Below are 21699 nucleotides of genomic sequence, written 5' to 3'. Positions count from 1 at the left end.
TCATTTGTTCCAATTGGGAGTGTTGTAGAGGCAACTTGGTCAGTTGTTGTCATAGAGGCAAGTCCATTTAACGTTACTTGGTCGGTTTTTACAATTGGGAGTCCTGTAGTGGCGATCAGTCCATTTGATGTTATAGGTTTCAAGGCTACAGTTGTTGTACCCAACTGAGTTGTAGATGAGGGTGGTGGAGGGGGCTCACAAAGTGTGAACCTAGCAGCAATGTTTCCGATTTTGTTAGAGGCGTGGCAGGTCGCTATGATTGGAAACTCACACAAAGTCACATTGAGAATGACCAAGGTCTGGTTGCCATTGATCAATGTTTGTTGAGATGAATCCAGAAATGTGTTAAAGCTCCAGGTATAAAAAATGTCAGTTGGAAAAGCTGAAGCACTACACAAGATGGCGTCATATGTGGAGTTGCTGTACGAGACAATTTGATTGGTTAAAGAGATGCTAGTAGGAGGGTACTGGACACTCAAAGGTCCAACCGAACAATTAGATGTTTTTCCTCTAAAGATCGCATTACTTGATATGATACAGTAAGCAGTCAGCCCATTGTCATTTTTACTCGGCAGAAAAATGTATTCCACAAATTTCTTACCGTTTCGCACACCATGAGTGCTGAACAATTCCTGAACTGTCCCTGAATCCCATCTCCATGTCAAGTCAACTGGCAGCTCTCCAGGCTCACTTTCACATCGGTAGGTGACTGGTTCTCCCTCTGTAATGACCGTTGGCCCATTACATATTGGATACATGTCATCTGGGAAGTAGTAGACAAGTATTTCAAGAGTCTCTCGTATCTCAGGATCTGAAAATTCATCACTCAGATACACTCCACAGCTGTAAGGTCCTGCATCTTGTACATGCATCAAATTTAAAATGGTCAATGTGGACAATGATCCATTAGTTGTCACTTCATACTTTGCTGTATTTGTATTCGCTCTAATTCGAGTTGTCCTGAAGATCCAACCAACTACTTCATCATATAAGTTTTGTACTCGACATGTCAGCATGAGGCTGTCTCCTTCATAGACGCCAACAGGGCCATTGGCGTATTCAACATTGGCTGTCAACGTGATGATAGGATCTTGAGACCAACAAATTGTAGCACAGAACAACACCATCAGCAAATACAGAGACAAGTATTTCATCATGGTTGAGAAGGAAAAGTTTACCTTTTGAATTACAACTCGGATCAAAGTAAATAGTTATTAGTTTTCTGAAACTCCATAGATTGAAACTCAGCACAGTCAATGCAATAATGTCCAATTAATTGGCCAAGTTGTGTCACTTGACACTCTATATCACCTTAGAGCTAGAGGCCAATGGTCCTACTATGTCAAGCTGCACTGCCCTCAGCCCTCATGGAAGAGTTATCACCCGTGACACTTCTTTGCTTGAGACAAAGCAAACATGCATCTAGTGTTTTCTCAGCAGGTCTGTCTACACTTTGTGAGAGAACATTCACGAGGTCATGGGTTAACTTTCAGCTGAACTCTCCGAGAACATTGGAAACTTCTGGAATTTTTTGGGGGTTTCCCTTTTGTTTTTCTCGCTTGTCATAACTCATGTAGACCACCGTTGCCACGCTTTTTCTTGATTTATGGACTGTTTGATGATAGGCACTATTTTGTGGACTAAGAACTTTCTTAAAAATTTGAACTCTGTCCTTTTAGAATGATTGAGTAAATCCATTAATCCCTGATGCAAAATTTACACCTGTTAAGTTATATACCAATTGAACAAGAAAACAAACTTTTTGATGAAGGGACAACATGTCAATTTTTAAACTACAAACTCAAAGAAAGAAAACAAACATTTAAGTGTAAGAAGTAAGAACTATCATCATTTGAGACTAATAGATATAACCCTGCGGCCACTGTAAAATAAGTTAAGTCGTTTTGTTCTAACTTTAACAGTCAGCCGTCTTATTTACTTTATATAAGATAATAAGAACTACAGCCAATTCAATGGGGACTTTGTACCTTTGACCCTACTTCGAAAAACATGTCTGACAAAATATCACATGAGGTAGTTTATCCCCCAACATTTTGTTTTTGCATGCAAGCAAAGCATACACTGGCAACAGTTGCCATGCAACTGTTAGTTGATAATTATAAGGTCATGCATGACATGGTTAGAACACAAAGTTATTTCGGTTGTAGGAGGTTGAAAAGGAAGTAGGAAATACTTTTTTTGTAGTACTAGCTGTTTTTTCTTTCATTTCATTTCAGTTCAATATAAACCACAAGGGAAACTGTCATGACTGGGTAAATTTTGAAATGATTTCTGGGGTTGAACAAAGAATTGACTAGAGTGGGATTCAAACCAACGACCTCCGGATTAACGTGCCGGCACTCTACCAACTGAGCTATCTAGCCCTATATTGGCGGTGTCCCTATTTTGTCAATATCTTTGTTCGGGGGTGCCAGTCAGAAGCCGTACAACCGTTAACTGCTGAAATGATATAGGGCTAGATAGCTCAGTAATTGGTAGAGCGTCAGCACGGTAATCCGAAGGTCGTTGGTTCGAATCCCACTCTAGTCAATTCTTTGTTCAACCCCAAAAATTCATTTCTTTCAAGACATTTATTTCCAATACAACCAAGAATCAAAATAACAACAAAGAACAGTAAGAGGAGGATTGGAAATGGGGGCATGACCAGAAAAGCCAAAGCTTGTGGTTGCCATGCCTAGACAAACCAAAACACAAATAGACTAACATAAACATTAACAAGTATAGTGAGAAAGGTACACTTTTTAACTAAAGACAGATTAGACGCTATGTGAACTTAAGAGGCTTCAGAGTGATGAAATTTACAACACATACGACTAAGCGACAAGCAACCCCAGACAAACTGGAATACTCTGCGTCATACACATCCAATTGAGTGATTTTTAATGGAAGGATGGCTGCCCATGGTCAGTACTACAAAGATGCCCAACACAAAATAAAATGAAAGGTTAGGGGGCCTAAAGGAAAGACATCAAGAAAAGATGTTGGAAAATATTCTGTAAAGTTACAATTTGTGAGCCCCACCCACATCCCCACATCTCCATCCTCCATAACAATGATCTTAGAACTTATAACTGATAACATTGAATGGATTTGCCTCATCACAAGACTCCCAATCACAACAATTTGCACTAACACCCTTTCATTGGTGTGGGGATTTGGTTGCCCTTACATTCTAAAAGGAGAAAGTCATTAGGCCATAGGTAATTTTTGTCATGCTTAGATCCACTCTCTGGATGACTAACCACAATAAATTTGTAATAGTTCTAGTGTTGAAACTTTGGTAAAGATTAGCTTGAAAATTGCTTGTGTTCAATCTTTTTAGATTAGCTTGAAAATTTACCTGCAAAAGCAAACTATATTTTTTGTTTGTAAAAACAAAATCTGTCCTATTTTCTTCTTTCAAGGGTTTTTCTCTCATGCGCCCTGAACACTAATAGGGTGGATTTGGCGAAATACGAAGACTTGGTTTTATTATTAATCTTATTGAGCATCTCTTTTATTTATGCATGAAGAAAATGTGTTGAAAGCAATTTTTTACAGGTAAAGATCAAAGAACTCCGAGTAATCATGAAACCACACAGGAACAAATTCAAACCACTTCTCTGACACTGATCTCTTGATTTAAACTACAAACAGAACCATCACACAGTGATTGATTAGTCCTCCTTTTATTCAGGAAAATCTTACTGAACAGAAATATGAAACCAGCTAAAAGACACAATGATGTACACTTTGCACTGTTAAATCTTAACCCTTTGGTGCACAGATTAACACACAAAAAATTTGTAAAAAATGTTCAACATTGTTTTTCTCAAAAAATTTCACCAGCAACCCTTGTTGAACATCACACCAAACGCAAAAAGCTCAACAATCGCTCTCAACAATGGAATGAGGGCATTTTGGGGTTGTATTTTTAAAGTTATGACTGTTTATAAAGTCCACTTTGATGTGATTTTGGTCGTTGCTAGCGACCAACTTGTGCACCAAAGGGTTAACTGAGCAAAATACTTTGTTACTACCTGGTAAAGTTTTCTACATAAACCCAATTGTCAAATTGTATAAATTTCAGGTAGATTGTGTTACATTTTATCATAGTTGACTAGTTTATCAAATGATCCATTGTTATTATTTGTTTACTGGTTTGCAAGTAACATAATCTATGACAAACAGCGTCTAACTAAGTAAATATTGTTGTCTTTCTTAAAATTACAGGAGCCAATAAAATTCATTAAGCTGAAAATATATCTGACAAATTGACAGCTCTGCTTAGCAGCTGGGAAGAAATCCCAGTCACATGGCATTTGAGAAACACAGATCTAGCTTACTGGCTCTAGTGACTGCTTTGAACATGAATATGAAAAAAGAAAAAACAGAAGACAGAAGACAGAAGAGAGAGAGGCTGCATTATACTTGACACTAATGTTAAAGGAAATTTGACTTCATAAGTTCAGGTATTCGCTCCAAAAGGTGTACTTTATTGAGCTCTCCGACTTATTATTCTTTATCAAAGATTACAGCGCAGATGGCTTGATGATAACTTGAAACTTTAAACTAAAAAAAATGAAAATGCCTTTGCCTTGTTGTTTTAAACTAAACTAACCAATTTTGTAAGAAATGCAGTCTAACATTAGGCATAAAAAGCTTAAGTTGAGAAAAATTTAAATTTAAGACAAAGTTTATATTATGAAAAGGAAAATCTAAATAATTTTTTTTAAATGCCATAGCGGTTTTTTGTGTTGTTCTTTTTTTTGGTTTTCTTTACTAAAATTACCTAATTTTTGTATAATAAATGCAATCTAACATGCATAAAAAGTAAAAATTGAAAAAATGTAAATTTAAGAAAAGTTTAAAATATGAAAATATTTAAAAGAATTTCAAGCCTTTTTTTGTAATTTATACACAAATTGTTATGATTTACTCATAACAAAGGAATAACAATGTTGTAATAAACATAAAAACATGATACAGAAACTGTCTACATACGTCATGCACATAACATTCAAGTGTGAGATTTTGTTATATACTTGTTAGAGCAAACTTCTTGCGAACCACAAAATCTCTTTTTTGATCATTAATTGTTGTATTAATATACAACAAAAAAATCTAGCCACTACAGCTTTTTCGGAAAGATAGTTCTTGAAAACAAAAAACTTACCTGGTAAAAGCTCATGCAAAACAATTGATTAGATACATTTTATTATTATTTTTTTTTTTCATTTCATCAAACACTTAAATGTTTTTCTTCAAAATGCACATTTACAAGCAAAAACCAAATGGAAATTCAGTACTGTACATTGAGTAGAGTTCAAAGAACTATATAAGAGGTACTTAGACCGTATTTTGTGCCTATAAACGGCAAGTCAAAGGTTGCTAATAGTAAATAAAAACATCCAAATACTTTCTTGCGTCTTGGAAATGTTCTAAAAAAGACTCAGACACTTGGTCTTTTTGTAGAAAAAGGAAATCACAGTACCTAAAGAAATCTTTTATGGAAAACTTCAAACTTCATAAAATATTTAAAGAAGCTAGTTTTTGCCTCAGGGGTAAAGAATATAATTTGTTTTTGACCCTTACACCATTTATACACTGATGTGTTTAAAGCACTGTATATATTCAGTTCTTTCCTGAGTTCTGTGAACAAAATCAGCAGACAAATTACTCAAGCGGGATTCGAACCCATGATCTATGCATTGCTAGAATAGATGTCTTACTACAATTAGATCCAAATGGATTCGAATGGTCTCTAGCCACCAGGCTAGCTTGGTGGTCTAGTGGTAAGACATCTTCTCTAGTAATGCAAAGGTCGTGGGTTCCAATCCCATCTGAGTGATTTGCCTGTGGATTTTTGTTCACAGAACTCTGGAAAGTACCGAGTATACTGTGCTGCATACTCCCCAGGGAGCCGAGATGGTTTAAGGAGAGATATAAGGCCCAGTGACCAGCAGCCGATTTCACGAAACACTAGGATTAATCCTACCTCGAGTTAGGACGAGTAACTCGTCCTAACTTAGGATTAATCTTGAGGTCTGCATGCTACAGTACAGGGTTGGGACTCGTCCTAAGTCCTAAGATTAATCTTAAGTTAGGAAGAGTTTGATGAAATCGACAGCAGGGGTAATAATGTTGATGCACCATGAGCGTCACTGCGTGACGAATCGGAGCACTATATAAGAAGCCCTTATTTATTATTATTATTATTATTATCAGTGTAAGGGTAAAAACAAATTATATTATAAATTTTTTTTAACCCAGGGGTCGGTTTCACAAAGCTAGTCCTAACTTAGGACTAGTCCTAAGCAATGCTAAGAGATAGGCCTGGTCCTAAGTTAGGACCAGTAACTCATCCTAACTTAAGACTGGTCCTATCTCTTAGCATTGCCTAGGACTAGTCCTAAGTTAGGACTAGCTTTGTGAAATCCACCCCTGATCCCGTAGTTTTGTCTCGCCATAATAAAATCTTAATCGTTGGAAAATTTTTCGCTACCTCCCTTCATGATCCAAACTTCTCCATCCTCTTCCCTATCACAACTTATCGTCTCACTAAAGAAGATCGATCATAAAATCAATCAACAGATCAGGAGCCCTTGTCCGCATCATGGTAGAAGTAAGTCTCAAGGAACTCCGCTACCTGACTGTGAATGGTTGGATTGTTGTGATACTCCAGGGGTTCAAGAAGAGTCAAACCACCGTGCTCCTCAAACAAATGCTTCCCCTACAAGATCACATCAAAATAATAATAATCATAATCATACTCCAGGGGTTCAAGAAGAGTTAAGCCACCGTGTTCCTCAAACAAATCCCCTACAAGATCACATTAAAATAATTGCATTCACAAACACATTCAGTAACTGTCGCAAGTAAAATTGGCTTAAGTCAAAACTTTTGATATTATATCGTTTTTAGTAGAAAAAAAAGCAATCTTATATCATTTGAATTGATGTTCAACCACCATAATTTCAACATATGAGTTAAATTCAAGGTCTGTCTGATAGCCTCAAATCTTTCATCACCACTTGCTCTTGTTTTTCTCCGTAGTCACGGATGCACAATTGCAAGCAGGTGAGTGGAACGATATAGTTATTCAATCCTACTCCACAAATTTCCTTTTTCTTGAAAAAGTAAAAGCAATTATCAACAATGTCATTTCCCTATAAATAACCACCCCACTCCCCAAACAATTTCTACCACTTATGTTTTCAGCATCATACTCCTACCTTATAAACACACATTTTTTTTAAACAAAAATTACCAATGACATAATTTGCTAACAAATAACCAACCCACTCCCCAAACTAATTTCTACCACTTACATTTTCTAGATCATACACCTACCCCACATTAAAAAAAATACCAACCCTGTAATAACCACCTCCCCCAACCAATTCTGACCACTTAAATTGATGAGTCCTCCTCCACTTAATCTTTTAATTTTGTTCTCCTGTTATGTTATATTTTGTCATTTTAAATGAGTGAGTGGAAATAAACTGAACTATTGAACTTACGTTTTCATTATTTTTGAGGATCATATCTGAGAAGCCCAGGACCAAACCCACAGCCGCAGGATCAGCGTCTTTCAGCATGCTGATGACCCCTGGAAACGCACCATGTTGTATTAACTGCTGACAGAATGTAGCACCATGGTACGCTAGGTTACACAGACACACAACTGCCTGAAGTAGAGGGAAATTACAAAAAGTAGCCAAATTATATAGAACTCACCACCAAGTTTACCAAAATTACCCAAAACTATATTGAGGTCCCCCTAAGTGTGTTACATTCCTATTTCACTAAAAGAAATTTACTTTTACAGAAATAAAATTACCGTTTCCAAATCAACTTAAATTTAATTCCCAACTGAGATTGAAAATGACAATTGACACCATTGTAAACTTTGTACTCTACTTTTGGTAGACAAAATAGATAAAAGAAACTGTTATATTCTTTACTTTTTTGGCCAACTAACAATCAAATTAATCGACAACAGAAGGTTCAAAATGCTGCAGCACATATCGTGACAATAAAAAGTTGATCATCCCACAAAACACCTGATTTAAAATCTCTTTACTTGTTTTACTGGCTTCCTGTTCCAGAGCGAGTTTCTTCCAAAAATTTGTTTTGTTACTTTAATATTGTGCCCTCAATAGTTTAGCCATTGGCAAACTTTCTTGCCTCGTTCTTTCTCCCTCTGCCACTCATCCTTGTTGAGCGAGCCTTGTTCAAAAAAGAAGTTGGAAGGGGGAATGCAAGACATTTGCTACAGCTGCTCCATGCTTGTGAATTTTTTACCACTGCCAAACAATCATCAAGTTAATCTAGTGCTTTTAAATCAACTCAAAATGTACTCCATGTCTACAGCCTTTTCAAACAGCCTTTTCAATTATAATCGCAATTTCATAATCATTTTTATGTATGTATTTGTAAGCTTTTTGATAAGTTGTGTGTATTGTATTCTAGGCGCATTTAGCACTCTAAGAGTTGACAATGTACACATTGTAAGTTTTGTTATTTGGTATATTACTGAACACATGGTTTAATGATGGGGTGGGGAATGTGGAGGGCAGCCCCACTCACCTCTCTCTTGATGTCAAAGGTCGTATCCAGGCAAGATATGATGTTAGGTAGCAGACCTAGGGTAATGACTTGTTCACAGACACTCAATACCTCTGAAACAAAGATACATATAAAGCATTGACAAGGTTTAAAGTGGCCATGGTACTAACTTTCCTTCAAAATATTTTTTTTTCCTCTAAAAACTGGGCCCCATTATATGGAGCTGCTTGAGCAGAAGATATTGCTTACAAATTTGAAATGAGCAGGATACCAGTCACAAATTGTACATGTGAGTTGGTATTTTGGCCGGTAACCTTTTAGTCTGGTAAGCATTATGCTGCTGTGCTTAGTTACTTGTTGTGCTTAGGCACCTTGTGCCCTTATATAGCCTTTTTTTTAAAAAGTATATCATGTTGTTTTTTTGAAAGACTAAATTCATTCAGATGAAGATGTCACGCAGATAGGAGGGGAAAATAAGCAGTTTTCATATTTACCTTTTTTATCATAACTGGTAAATATTTGTTTACTGGGTTGAGACTTTCCTGCCTACCTGTCATGTTGCTAACGGCCCACAAAGTTTCCTTCTTAATGTGACGATGGTCGGACTGAAGCAGACGGCCAATGGTGGGAAGAAGAGTTCCATCTTCAGTTGCCATGGTAACAATGTTTTCTGGACCAGTGCAAATGTTGCCAAGGCACCGGATTAGAGGTGTAAGTACCTGTGAGACAAAAACAAATTATTTTAAGAGTTTATTTTTATAAATCGGAAAAATTCTCAACGTGGTCATCTGGTAGGCAGATCAACTGGTACAGAAAAAAAAATCAATTGGTCTCAAAAAAACTATCAAAGATAAGTTCCTAGGTGTATACCATTTGTACAAACAAAGAATACATCTAGTTGGTATGACACTGCTCTAGAATAGCAAAGGTCGTGGGTTTGAATCCCACCCGAGTAATATGCCTGTGATTTTTTTTACAGAACTCGGGTAAGTACTGAGTATACAGTGCCAAAAACCAAAATGAATAAAGAATACACCATTGATAAACTGTGCAGGGGTAAACTATACAAAAACTGCTTCCACCATCATAAAGCCCTTTGATGTACACAAGGTATTGTATAAAAAGCTTCTTTTAAAGTAATCAACATCTTGCATATAATGTCACATGTTCTCTTTCTGAGAATCATCTATCATTTGGCTGAGAGCTATGTGTGACCTGAGCGGTGCACCTGAGCACTGCCTTTACACATTTTTTTATTGTACACATGTAGCCTTTTTGGACTATGCTAGGAGTAAACATTATGATAACTACTTTTTGGATAACATTTCTCAGAGCTTGCCTTGAATTTTAACTTTGATAGGGCAAGGTCATTTTCACTTTGCAAAGGGCACTTCCTTTAAAAAATCTTTAAGTTAACGGGAAACTTTTAAAGGGGGCGCCAAGGCAAATACCAGGGGCAACAGGCCTGCTGAAGTAGGAATGCTGTTTACCTACCGCTGAGTCATGGGGTTTCTGCTTCGATAGCAGTTCCATCGCTGCAACAAGTTTCGGAATGAGTCCCATTGACACGAAGCTTTGCTCAAACTCTCCCCTGGTAACAAAGAAAATGATCAGTTAATAGTATTTAAAGCAGTCGCACAACATCGGTAACAGTATTGTCCAAAGGCCCACACTTTGTGTATCACAACCAATATATAAAATAACAACCCTGTGAAAATCGGGAGAAAATAACGGGAAAACCCACCCTTGTTTCCGCACGTTTCGCTGTGTCATGACATGTGTTTAAAATAAATCCGTTAAAAGTAAAGCATTTCATGGAATAATATTTCAAGGGAAGTCTTTCACCATTACCTTCTGTAAACCCTATTAGTTATTTATAAATCTGTGAATTTTTTTTTTAGTTCTGTTCAAACATGTCCAACGGCTTTGAGGAGGACTTTTCCGTTGGCAGGTTTCCCTGATACACTGTGCAAGTCTTGCATTTGTACTTGACCAACTACCTCAAGTTATAAGACTGGACCCAATTTCATAGAGCTGCGCAAGCAGAAATTATGGCTTAAAAGAAATCTGCTAAGCAAAAATGAGCAGGATACCAGCCACAAACAGTACATTTGAGATGGCATTTTTGTTGGTAATCTTATTCTGGTAAGCATAATCTTGTTGTGCTTAGCTACTATTAGTGCTTAAGCAGCTCTATGAAATTGGGCCCAGATAATAAAGCTTCTTGAGTTTGTAAAAACAAAAAATGCCTCTGCTGGGGTGGAAATGTGAAGTCGTTAGCTTCCACTGTGGAAAGCAGCTTTCAAAACTTTGAAACTTTGTCCACAATGTTTACAGTAAGGACTTTGTTTTACAAAACATCAGTCAATAAATAAGGATATTTTTGTTTCAGTTAAATCTATCAAGTGAAGTAGATGAAGAAATTGGGGGGAAAAAAACTAGAAATGCATATGGGAAAATATTGGAAAACAAGAAAGAAATATTTGTTATAATACAAGGGTTAGTCATAACTCTAACAACACTGTTAACAAAGGGACATGATTCTGAACTAGTTAGAAAAAGATATTCCTTATAGAGTTCCATGACTTGAAAAAATTTTTATTGATTTTATGTTCTGTTGATATTGAATGTAATCTAAAAACAGATAGGTGCTGACAATGAAAATTAGCTCAACTAATTTTTAAATAAATGACTTTAAGAACAGAAAAATTGCTCATCGTAATAATATCAAAGTCTTATATAGCGCACGTATCTACCAAACAAGGTACTCAAGGCGCTGAGTATATACAAACTTTCAGACAGATAGGTTATTGCAGTGATGAATTCTGAGACCCAATTATTTAGCACCTTATAAGGGTTTACAAGGTGCTACGGTGCATTAAGCAGCCACAACCAGGAACACGGGGGCGACCCCTTCTCTTTTCGATAAGTGCACTGGGTTCTTTTACATGCGTTACACAACACATGGGACCAACGGCTTTACAACCCATCAAAGGACGAAGCAATGGTTAAGTGTCTTGCTCAAGGACACAAGTGTCACGGCTGGGGATTCGCACCCACACTCTGCTGATCAGAAACACCAGAGTTTGAATTCGGTGCTCTTAACCGCTCGGCCACGACACTTCCACAAAGACTAAACTAGTGGTGCACATCCACACAAAGGGTTAGCACTAAAGACCCTCAACAACCAGATCAGGATTCGAACCTCAAACTCACATCATAGAAGAAGGCAAGGACCATTAAAAACCTACCCTGCAGTCAGGTAGGTCAGAGTCCAAGCCGCTTCTGCCATTGTGCCTTGGTCAGTCTTCACCTGTAACAACTGCAGTAACGGCTCAGCAATCCCTGCATCCATCAATGCCCTAAACACAATCAATTCAATTCCATTCAAATACAAATTTATTTCCATAATTCCATGAAAAATATTGAAAATTACAGCAAAAATATCCTTAAGTAATAGTAAACATAAATGTAATAAATAGAGTATGGGGATGTTTTAATATGCAGAAGCTGGTGAAAAGCAGTCAGACAGACAAAGGAACAAAACAAAGAGACATACATGCAGACAAAAGGACAGACGAACATAAGACATGACACAACAAGTTAAATAAGATTGGGAAAAGGTCATGGGTTAGAATCCCACCAGGGTAATAAGCCTGTGATTATTTTTCAGGATTGGAAAATATAAGCAACAACAACAAATCTTAGGAGACTTTGAAAAACAAATACAGAACAAGAGTGAGCTACAGCAGAAGTAGGGCAGCACTCAGCCAAGATTCACTTTCACAAAAATTACAGCACCCGCAATTTTATTTAATTTAATCTTCAATGTGTGCTTTAATTTTCTTTCCTAAGATGATTCTATTTTAATTGTTAACTTTGTACATATCAGATTGTTTTTATAAAGGCTATATGAATATTTTTAATTATGTATTATCCTTTCCTGTAATTGGCCGCTTGTCCGCTGTTGGTTTGGTCAATAAATATATATTGAAATTGTTTATTATAGCTGATTACAGATCAAAGAAACATTTTATTTAAATGCAGACAAAACCTCATGAATAAGATTTAAACAAAATAAAATTGACTAGTATTATCCATGTTAAAGGCTCATGCAGCGAAAGGCCCCAACTTGATGTCTGTCTCCCCCTTGCCCCCCCCCCCAATCTGTCCTGTTAAAAGAAGGGTTCACATTTGGTATGGGTCAGACTTCTATAAAGTACCCATCAAAAACAAAATTGTACCCCCCCCCCCCCCAAACGACAACTAGGTAACATAATGTTACATTGTGTCAACAAATTACAAAAATTGTAATAAAAAGCATGTGGTCCAACATTATTCCCTTTTGGCTTTTTTTGTTGTTGCTAAGAGTGAAGTAAACTTACTTGATATTTGCCTCTTTGCCTCGTGCAAGGTTTGACAAGGCAAATGCAGCGGACCGCACAACATTTGGCTCTGGGGACTGAAAGAAAACATCAAAAAAACCATGAAGTTATAAAAGACCATTAAATGGAATGTATTTTATTAACTTTGTCACGGTTACTTTTCTGCTTTGAGGCTAATAAGTAACTTCATGGTAATTGCTGCATGTATAAAGGCCAGTCTACATTAACGGCTTTTTGTTTTGTTTCCTTCATCAATTATGCCTCTTAATTGGCCTTAGATTGCACCACAGAGCACCAAGAATTGAATTCAATCAGATCACTGGTCTACATGTCATTTATAACACTCGAAGTATTCTTCTCACATCTATTGGAACGGAGTTCTATTTCGTGATAGATTTCAATTGGATCCCTGGTCTGTTTCATGTAGACCCTAATAACTCTCATAGTAGTCTTCACACATCTATCGGACATGATTTCTATTTTGTGATTGAATTCAATCATTCAATCGTCTAGACATAATGGGGAACCCCCGAGGAGGCGACTGGTAGCCACAAATTCAAAGGAAGTTTGAATAGAACATGAATAATGGCTGATCTACATAGGTAAACAGACTCTTTAGATCAAAAACTTTACACAAACATGCTGTTTACTATATATAGTTCATGGTTACTCCATTGTGTGCCTTTTGCAACTACTTCAGCAATAAAAGACATAATAATAAATTCAGGAAACTGATTTTTGTGCCGTTTTGTGGAACAAAATTTTCCACAAAATGAAGAACCGTGCTATAATGCATAAAGTAAAACTTGAGAAAAGCCTCACAATTTCAAGGGGTATTTATGTGGATAGAACAATTATATTCTTCTTTTAAAACATCTTTCTAACCATATTCATTTGAAAAGCCCAAAGCCCGGCCCAATCTAAAAGCAATGTCTTCCTTTTGAGTATAAAGTAAGAACTAAAGAAATAGCTGACAACGGATTAGTGTAAAACTAGTGAAGAATGATTTACAAGCAAACTGCCGTCAATTTGACCAAACTTAGGACTAATCTTAGGACTTAAGGACGAGTCCCAGCCTGGCACTGTAACCATGTAAACCTTAAGAATAAGAGTTAGTTAAGAGTTAGTTCCTAAGTTAGGACGAGTTACTCGTCCTAACGTGAGACAGGATTTATCATAGCGTTTTGTGAAATCGGCTGCTGGTCATGCTGACTATAGTAACTGAAAAAGTTATAGGGAAAACCTTGGCCTTATTTTGGCCTTATTCAAGCTAGCATCACTTACTATCTTCCCACAGTGGGACATCACTTCTACTCTCTGTGAAATTTAATATAAAGGGTCATGTCACACAAGGTAATTTTACAGGCAACCAGTTCCAGTTCGGCAATTCACTCCATTTAGAAGTTCACATATCATTGTTGTGGATGTGCTACATGAAGGGGTCATGTAGCATCCACAGCAGTTGGTTGCCTACAAGTTGTTGTAAAAGCTGCCTTATGTGACTTGGTCCATAGAACTTCTGGTTGCCATAAAAGATAAAGAAACATCATATCAGAGTTTACAACTTTAAGTTCAAGAAAGTTTGTCAAGTCAGAAAAACATACTTTCAAAAAGTTCTAAAATCAGTAACAAATCTTGAAAAATCAAAACACTATGACTGCTAGAGAGCGAAACAAAGTGGGACAATAAATACGCCATATAAAGGCTCCACAAAAGAAAAACCCCCAACATATAATACAAATATCATATACAAATGTAAAACCAAAGCTCTCACAGTGAGCCATAATTTGACCCATGACCTTAGGAGCGATGAAACTCTCTCACAATTGGTATAAAGTATAATCTGAGAAAAGACCCCAGGGGTGTTTCGTTTCTATTGGTACGCCCTGCATTTTCAGAGCAGGAAATAGGATGACTGAAAATAACAAGTGCGACTGTGGTCTAAACAGGCTGGTGACTGCAGACTGTGCGACTGTGCTTTGAATTACAAGAGTATCACTTCACACAACTTTGACGTTCTTTCTGACGAAATTTAATAATCGGTGGTTCGATTTGATTTGGATTATCAGACTGTGCATTTACTCTGTAAATTTGCTTCGGATTACAGGGTATAACTTCACACAACTTAGGGATATTTTCTGATGCATTTTACAAATCTGAGGTCCAATCTGACGGTTAATCAGACACTGTGGAAGAAATCCTTCGGAAAAAACTTTCTCGTTTGTAGCTAGAGAGGTGTCTGTTTGGATTTATGACAATGGCTTCTGACTTTTCTCTGTACTTGCTGATGGTGTTACTCAGTGCAACATGTTGTCATTCTGATCCTATTATTATGTTGACAGCCAATACTTCTTACGCCATGGGTCTCGTTGGGGTGTATGAGGGAGCCAGCCTCAAGCTGACTTGTCAAGTAGAAAACCTAGATGATAAAGTAGTTGGTTGGATCTTCAGGACAACTCGAATTAGAGCGAATACAAATACAGCAAAGTATGAAGTGACGACTAATGGATCATTGTCCACATTAACCATTTTAAATTTGATGCGTGTACAAGATGCAGGACCTTACAGCTGTGGAGTGTATCTGAGTGATGAATTTTCAGATCCTGAGGTACGAGAGACTCTTGAAATACTTGTCTACTACTTCCCAGATGACATGTATCCAATATGTATTGGGCCAACGGTCATTACAGAGGGTGATTCAGTAACCTTTCGATGTGAAAGTGAGCCTGGAGAGCGGCCAGTTGACTTGACATGGAAACGGGATTCTGGGACAATTCAGGAATCAATCAGCACTGGTGAGCAAAACGGTAAGAAATTTGTCGAATACACATTCCTGCCAAGTAAAAATGATAATGGGATGACTGCTTACTGTATCATATCAAGTAATGCGATCTTTAGAGGAAAAACATCTAATTGTTCGGTTGGACCTTTGAGTGTCCAGTACCCTCCTACTGGCATCTCTTTAACCAATCAAAATGTCTCGTACAGCAACTCCACATATGACGCCATCTTGTGTAGTGCCTCAGCTTTTCCAACGGCCATTTCTTATACCTGGAGTTTTAATACATTTCTGGATTCATCTCAACAAACATTGATCAATGGCAACCAGACCTTGGTCATTCTCAATGTGACTATGTGTGAGTTTCCAATCATAGCGACCTGCCACGCCTCTAACGACATCGGAAACGCTGCTGCTAACTACACACTTTGTGAGCCTCCTCCACCACCAAACCCTGTTTGCTATCCGAACAATCAAGTCGTCCTCACAGAGGGTGTTCCTCAAATGTTTCAATGTGTAAGCTACTTTGATGATGCCGACGCAACAGACGTAGTCTGGAGCTGTGATGAAGGACCCATCAGCCCAGACGACATAACAACTGGTGACTTACCCAATAATTACAAATATTCAAACTACACATTTGTGCCAATGAGGGATGACTTTGGGGTCAATGTAACCTGTTCCCTACCGGGCGGAACAATCTTCCCAAACTATTGCGTAATCGGACCACTTTTAATCCAGCACATTCCGAGTGACGCGGCTATTACCAATGGAACATACTCATATGAAAATATGACTTACGAGGCTTTCTCTTGCGATTCGTCCGCTTTTCCTTCCGATATTTCATACAGCTGGAACTTCAACACGCCTCTAAGCGCATCTCAACACTTGTTGACCAACGACAACCAAACTTTGGTGATTTTAAACATCACCACTTGTGAGATTCTAATCATTGCTACCTGCTTAGCAACCAACGACATCGGAGAATATTCTGTAAATGTTACACTTTGTGAGCCCCCACCACCACCAAACCCTGTTTGTTACCCAAACAATCAAGTTGTCCTCACAGAGGGAGTTCCTCAAATGTTTCAATGTGTAAGCTACTCTGATGACACCAGCGCAACAGATGTAGTCTGGAGCCGTGATGAAGGACTGATCAGCGCAGACGACATAACAACTGGTGACTTACCCAATAGTTACAAATATTCAAACTACACATTTGTGCCGATGAGGGATGACTTTGGGGTCAACTTAACCTGTTCCCTACCGGGCGGAACAATCTTCCAGAACTATTGCATAATCGGACCACTTTTAATCCAGCACATTCCGAGTGACGCGGCTATTACCAATGGAACATACTCATATGAAAATATGACTTACGAGGCTTTCTCTTGCGATTCGTCCGCTTTTCCTTCCGATATTTCATACAGCTGGAACTTCAACACGCCTCTAAGCGCATCTCAACACTTGTTGACCAACGACAACCAAACTTTGGTGATTTTAAACATCACCACTTGTGAGATTCTAATCATTGCTACCTGCTTAGCAACCAACGACATCGGAGAATATTCTGTAAATGTTACACTTTGTGAGCCCCCACCACCACCAAACCCTGTTTGTTACCCAAACAATCAAGTTGTCCTCACAGAGGGAGTTCCTCAAATGTTTCAATGTGTAAGCTACTCTGATGACACCAGCGCAACAGATGTAGTCTGGAGCCGTGATGAAGGACTGATCAGCGCAGACGACATAACAACTGGTGACTTACCCAATAGTTACAAATATTCAAACTACACATTTGTGCCGATGAGGGATGACTTTGGGGTCAACTTAACCTGTTCCCTACCGGGCGGAACAATCTTCCAGAACTATTGCATAATCGGACCACTTTTAATCCAGCACATTCCGAGTGACGCGGCTATTACCAATGGAACATACTCATATGAAAATATGACTTACGAGGCTTTCTCTTGCGATTCGTCCGCTTTTCCTTCCAATATTTCATACAGCTGGAACTTCAACACACCTCTAAGCGCATCTCAACACTTGTTGACCAACGACAACCAAACTTTGGTGATTTTAAACATCACCACTTGTGAGATTCTAATCATTGCTACCTGCTTAGCAACCAACGACATCGGAGAATATTCTGTAAATGTTACACTTTGCGAGCCCCCACCGACACCCCCATCTACCACCCAGCTGATTATGACGACCGGAACATCAAAACCGATAACGTCAATTGGACCAGCCTCTACAGGGCTCCCAATCACAATCACGGATCAAGCTTCGACAACTCCTAAACCTCTAACGACAACTTTTGAACCTCCAACAACTCTTCAACCTCTTCCCCTGACGCTTGCCTTCTACATTGTCATTATCGGTGTGGCCGTTTTGGCTTTGATTGCGATACTTGGCATCTGCTATATTGCACTAACTCCATCCAATAAAGATTTGGGGAAAATGGACATGAAAGAAACAGACCAAGAAATCGGGCAGCACAAAAGTATAAATGTACAGCTTAAACGAGACTCAAGAATTTTTCTTGATGCAAACCCAAGAAGATCCATTTTGTTCATGGACGAAGGTATTCCAGAGGAGTCCGCTATGGATAATCCAGGCTTCGATATGAAGACTTTTGACGGTGATAACAATATCCCTCAGGAAGTTTATCTTCTTGAGGAAGTTGTGGACACCATGAGTCCCAATATTCCAGAAGCAGAAGAGATAGTCCAAACACAAGACAGCAGCAACAACACAGACTTTGAAAACAACAACAATCCTATATCTGACCCTGAGAATGCAGACGATGGTAGCCAAGGAAAAGACCGAGGTGATGCCAACCAAGGACAGGGCAAGAATCTTGACAAGCCAGCCTTAGAAGATGAAGGAGTTGATGAAAACTTCAATGATGACGGTAACCAAGGAAACAACCAGCAAGATGAGGAGACTAGTGATCCTAAGAACCCGTCCTCAGAACCTGAAGAGGACCAAGTAGAAGACAAAGAAGCCATCGATGAAGATGATATCAAGGATGATGAGAAGATGGTTGATCCTCCAATCATTGAAGTAGAAGCGGACTCAGATGACCCAAGAAAGAGTATCGTACAAGAAGCTCTTTTGGCAGTACAAGTGAAAGACCCTGGGAGTGTCAAGAACCCAGAGACGGAACACTAAACTCCAGTCAGAAATCTCCATTAAGGTCTGTGATTTATGACATAAGAATATTTTAAAAAACGCACAGGTGCATTCCCTGATTTTTAATGAAAGACTAAACAATTTAGATTTTCCCTTCGAACTATTCAGAACAGATGATGAACATTAACTACTTTTGCGAGTGCCAAGCACAACACCGAAAAACCTGAGACAAATTTTGTGGGTTTGAATCCCACCCAAGTAAAATGCCTGTGATTTTTTTCAAAGAACTAAAAAAAAGTACTGAGCATATAATACACGCATCCGTGTGAGGCAACACAGGTAAAAAACAAAAACATTCTTTATCCCCGTTGCAAATTTAATATCTATTAAAAACCTGTTGTATTCAAACTGTTTGAGCTTGTGGCTATTGAAAATGTGAGATAATGTAAGGTCCAGACAAAAAAATCATCTATTTTTCAACTTTTTTGTGTGTAGTACTCAAATAACATTTTGCAATGTCCTGCCCCCGATTTCACGAAGCGCTGCGACGCGTCGCAAGTGCAAGTTGCGACCGGTTACACGTCGTAAGTTGCGATGTGTATAAATCGATTTCATCAAAGTTTGGATACGTTGCAAGTTCCTTGACAACGAGGAAGAACACGTCGTAAGTTACGACGACCGACCCATAGGGTCGTCGTAAGAATGCTATGTTTCATTTGTTTACGCACAAAATGCATGGAAGGACATAACAATTACCACATGTAACTTCCGTGAACCAATCGGGAAGACACTAGACCACAAATGGAAATGGTATTAACCCTCCCCCCCCCCCAAAAAAAAAAAAGTTTGGGTAAAAGAAAAGAAAACAAACACACGCATAACAAACGAACACACATAAACTAAAACAACTAAACAAATAAATAATTATAAACCAACCCAAAAAACCCAAACCAACCCCAAAAACGGTGTCTGCCATCTTGAATAAACTATAATACACGACTGTTTCATGACCAAGTTGTACACAACATAAAACAGCCGCAGAACTTTAGCAGTTCATCCTCGTCCAAAGGGTTGTTTTTATTAAGAGTGAAAATAGTTTGTATTGCGACTCGTCGCGCTTACGACGTGTTTGGTGAAATGGATTGTGGAACTGGTCGCAGCCGCGACGTGTCTTAGGTCTGCGACGCATCGCAAACCCTGCGATGCGTCGCTACTTGCGATGAGTTTCGTGAAATCGGGGGCTGGACAAATAGGAAATTGTTTTTTAAATATCTAAATTGCTCTAATAAACATCAGGGGATGCATCTTTAAAAAGCCAATTTTATATTTTACACAATTCAGTAAATAACAGACATATTCAAGACATAATATAATTTCAGCTAGATTGAAAATTTGATTCGGTTCTCATTTAAAAATTTAAAGGCACACTGGACACTACTGGTAATTACTCAAAATAATTGTTAGCATAAAACCTTACTGAGTAACGGGTAATGAAGAGCTGTTGATAGTATGAAACATTGTGAGAAATGGCTCCCTTTGAAGTAACATAGTTTTCGAGAAAGAAGTAATTTTCCACGAACTTGATTTTGAGACCTCAGAATTAAATATTGAGGTCTCGAAATCAAGCATCTGAAAGCCCACAACTTTGTGCTACAAGGGTTTTTTCTTCTTCTATTATTCTCTGGCAACTTCGACGACCAATTGAGCTCAAATTTTCACAGGTTTGTTATTTTAAGCATATGTTGAGATACACTTAGTGAGACGTGTGGTCTTTGACAATTACCAATAGTGTCCAGTGTCTTTTAGGAAATCTGAATTCAGAAATTTGTGGAAAGGGTTAAGTTGTTCTCCTCCATTTTTAACTTTCCTTGTTTTCTTTCTAACAACATTTTTTTTTCCTCAACCATTTCACTGAGAATTATTGACCAGGCTTCAAGTAACACGTTTTGGGGGCTGTAAATAGCTTTTGTAGAAATTTGTAACAACAATGGATGTGAACAGTAATTGGGCAGAAATTTGTACAGATATAATAGATGAGGGTTCGAATCCCACCGAGTAATATGCCTTTGATTTTTTTTTTCACAAAACTCGAAGAAAGGTGCTGTGTATACAGTGCTAACACACATCGGTGTATATGGATAAAATAAATAATGAGTAACTTGTAAATAAGTATGTTACTCGTTTATCTAAAGGTATGGAAGTTATTTTTCATAATTAATCAAGTGTTGTGAAATTGAGTAAGATATTGACTTTGTATATGCTAATCAAGAGTCATTCTATTACCTGTAAACCAAATAGATTAGATGAGATTAGAATGGCTTAAGCCACTGAATGATTAAAGGATCAAACTGCCTTGGATCGGTCAGCCATTTTGTGGAGTCAAACTTTTGACTCCACAAAATGGCCGGCCATGTTTGTTAGTTCGCGACGTGTAAGGAAACCAATCAATTTCAAGGCATGTCTGTGTGGAAAAGTGAAAAACCACTCGTTTTGTCCGTCATAGCATTCTTGCAATATGGCGGACAACCTTTTTTGGAGTGAAAGACGAATACTTTCAACTCGATTGAGAGTGAAGTTTGTTCCAATTTCACTAAAAAGGAGTGGAACAGATTGACGTTCACTCTCAAAAGAGTGGAACTGACACCACTCAGACAAGAGAGTGAAATTTAACTTTTTTTACATTAAGAGAGTAGAGCTGCTGCTGCTAAGCATAACAATTTGCTTAGCATGAAATTTTTGCCTTGATATAAAAACAGGGTTACCAACAAATTTTCCACAAAATGAAGAACGGTGCTATAATGCATAAAGTAAAACTTGAGAAAAGCC

The 21699-nt window shown here is 38.0% G+C and overlaps 2 protein-coding genes across 2 annotated transcripts in view; one reads left to right on the top strand and one right to left on the bottom strand.

Annotated features, from left to right (window-relative positions):
* Window positions 1–3673: 3673 nt before the first annotated feature.
* LOC139939144 (uncharacterized) overlaps window positions 3674–21699 on the bottom strand; it is an 82534-nt gene continuing 64508 nt past the window's right edge. Inside the window, exons 6-12 of the mRNA XM_071934903.1 lie at window positions 12957–13033; window positions 11823–11933; window positions 10066–10162; window positions 9122–9290; window positions 8593–8684; window positions 7524–7691; window positions 3674–6733 (exon numbers count right to left, since the gene is read on the bottom strand). Of these exons, the coding sequence (XP_071791004.1) occupies window positions 6596–6733; window positions 7524–7691; window positions 8593–8684; window positions 9122–9290; window positions 10066–10162; window positions 11823–11933; window positions 12957–13033 (852 nt within the window). The 3' untranslated portion in view covers window positions 3674–6595. The remainder of the gene's footprint in view (window positions 6734–7523; window positions 7692–8592; window positions 8685–9121; window positions 9291–10065; window positions 10163–11822; window positions 11934–12956; window positions 13034–21699) is intronic.
* On the top strand, window positions 14903–18912 carry LOC139938220 (uncharacterized). Its single transcript, XM_071933625.1, has one exon. It carries the CDS (start codon window positions 15208–15210, stop codon window positions 18910–18912), a length of 3705 nt encoding a protein of 1234 aa, XP_071789726.1. The 5' UTR covers window positions 14903–15207.

This window comes from Asterias amurensis, chromosome 6 (genome assembly GCF_032118995.1).
Source record: "Asterias amurensis chromosome 6, ASM3211899v1".
NCBI lineage: Eukaryota > Metazoa > Echinodermata > Asteroidea > Forcipulatida > Asteriidae > Asterias > Asterias amurensis.
Note: the sequence above shows the minus strand (reverse complement) of the source record. Positions and strands in the feature narration are given on the sequence as shown.

What these genes read in the sequence shown, in the direction of transcription:
- LOC139938220 (XM_071933625.1), top strand. Translation starts at nt 15,208, where the DNA reads ATGACAATGGCTTCTGACTTTTCTCTGTACTTGCTGATGGTGTTACTC.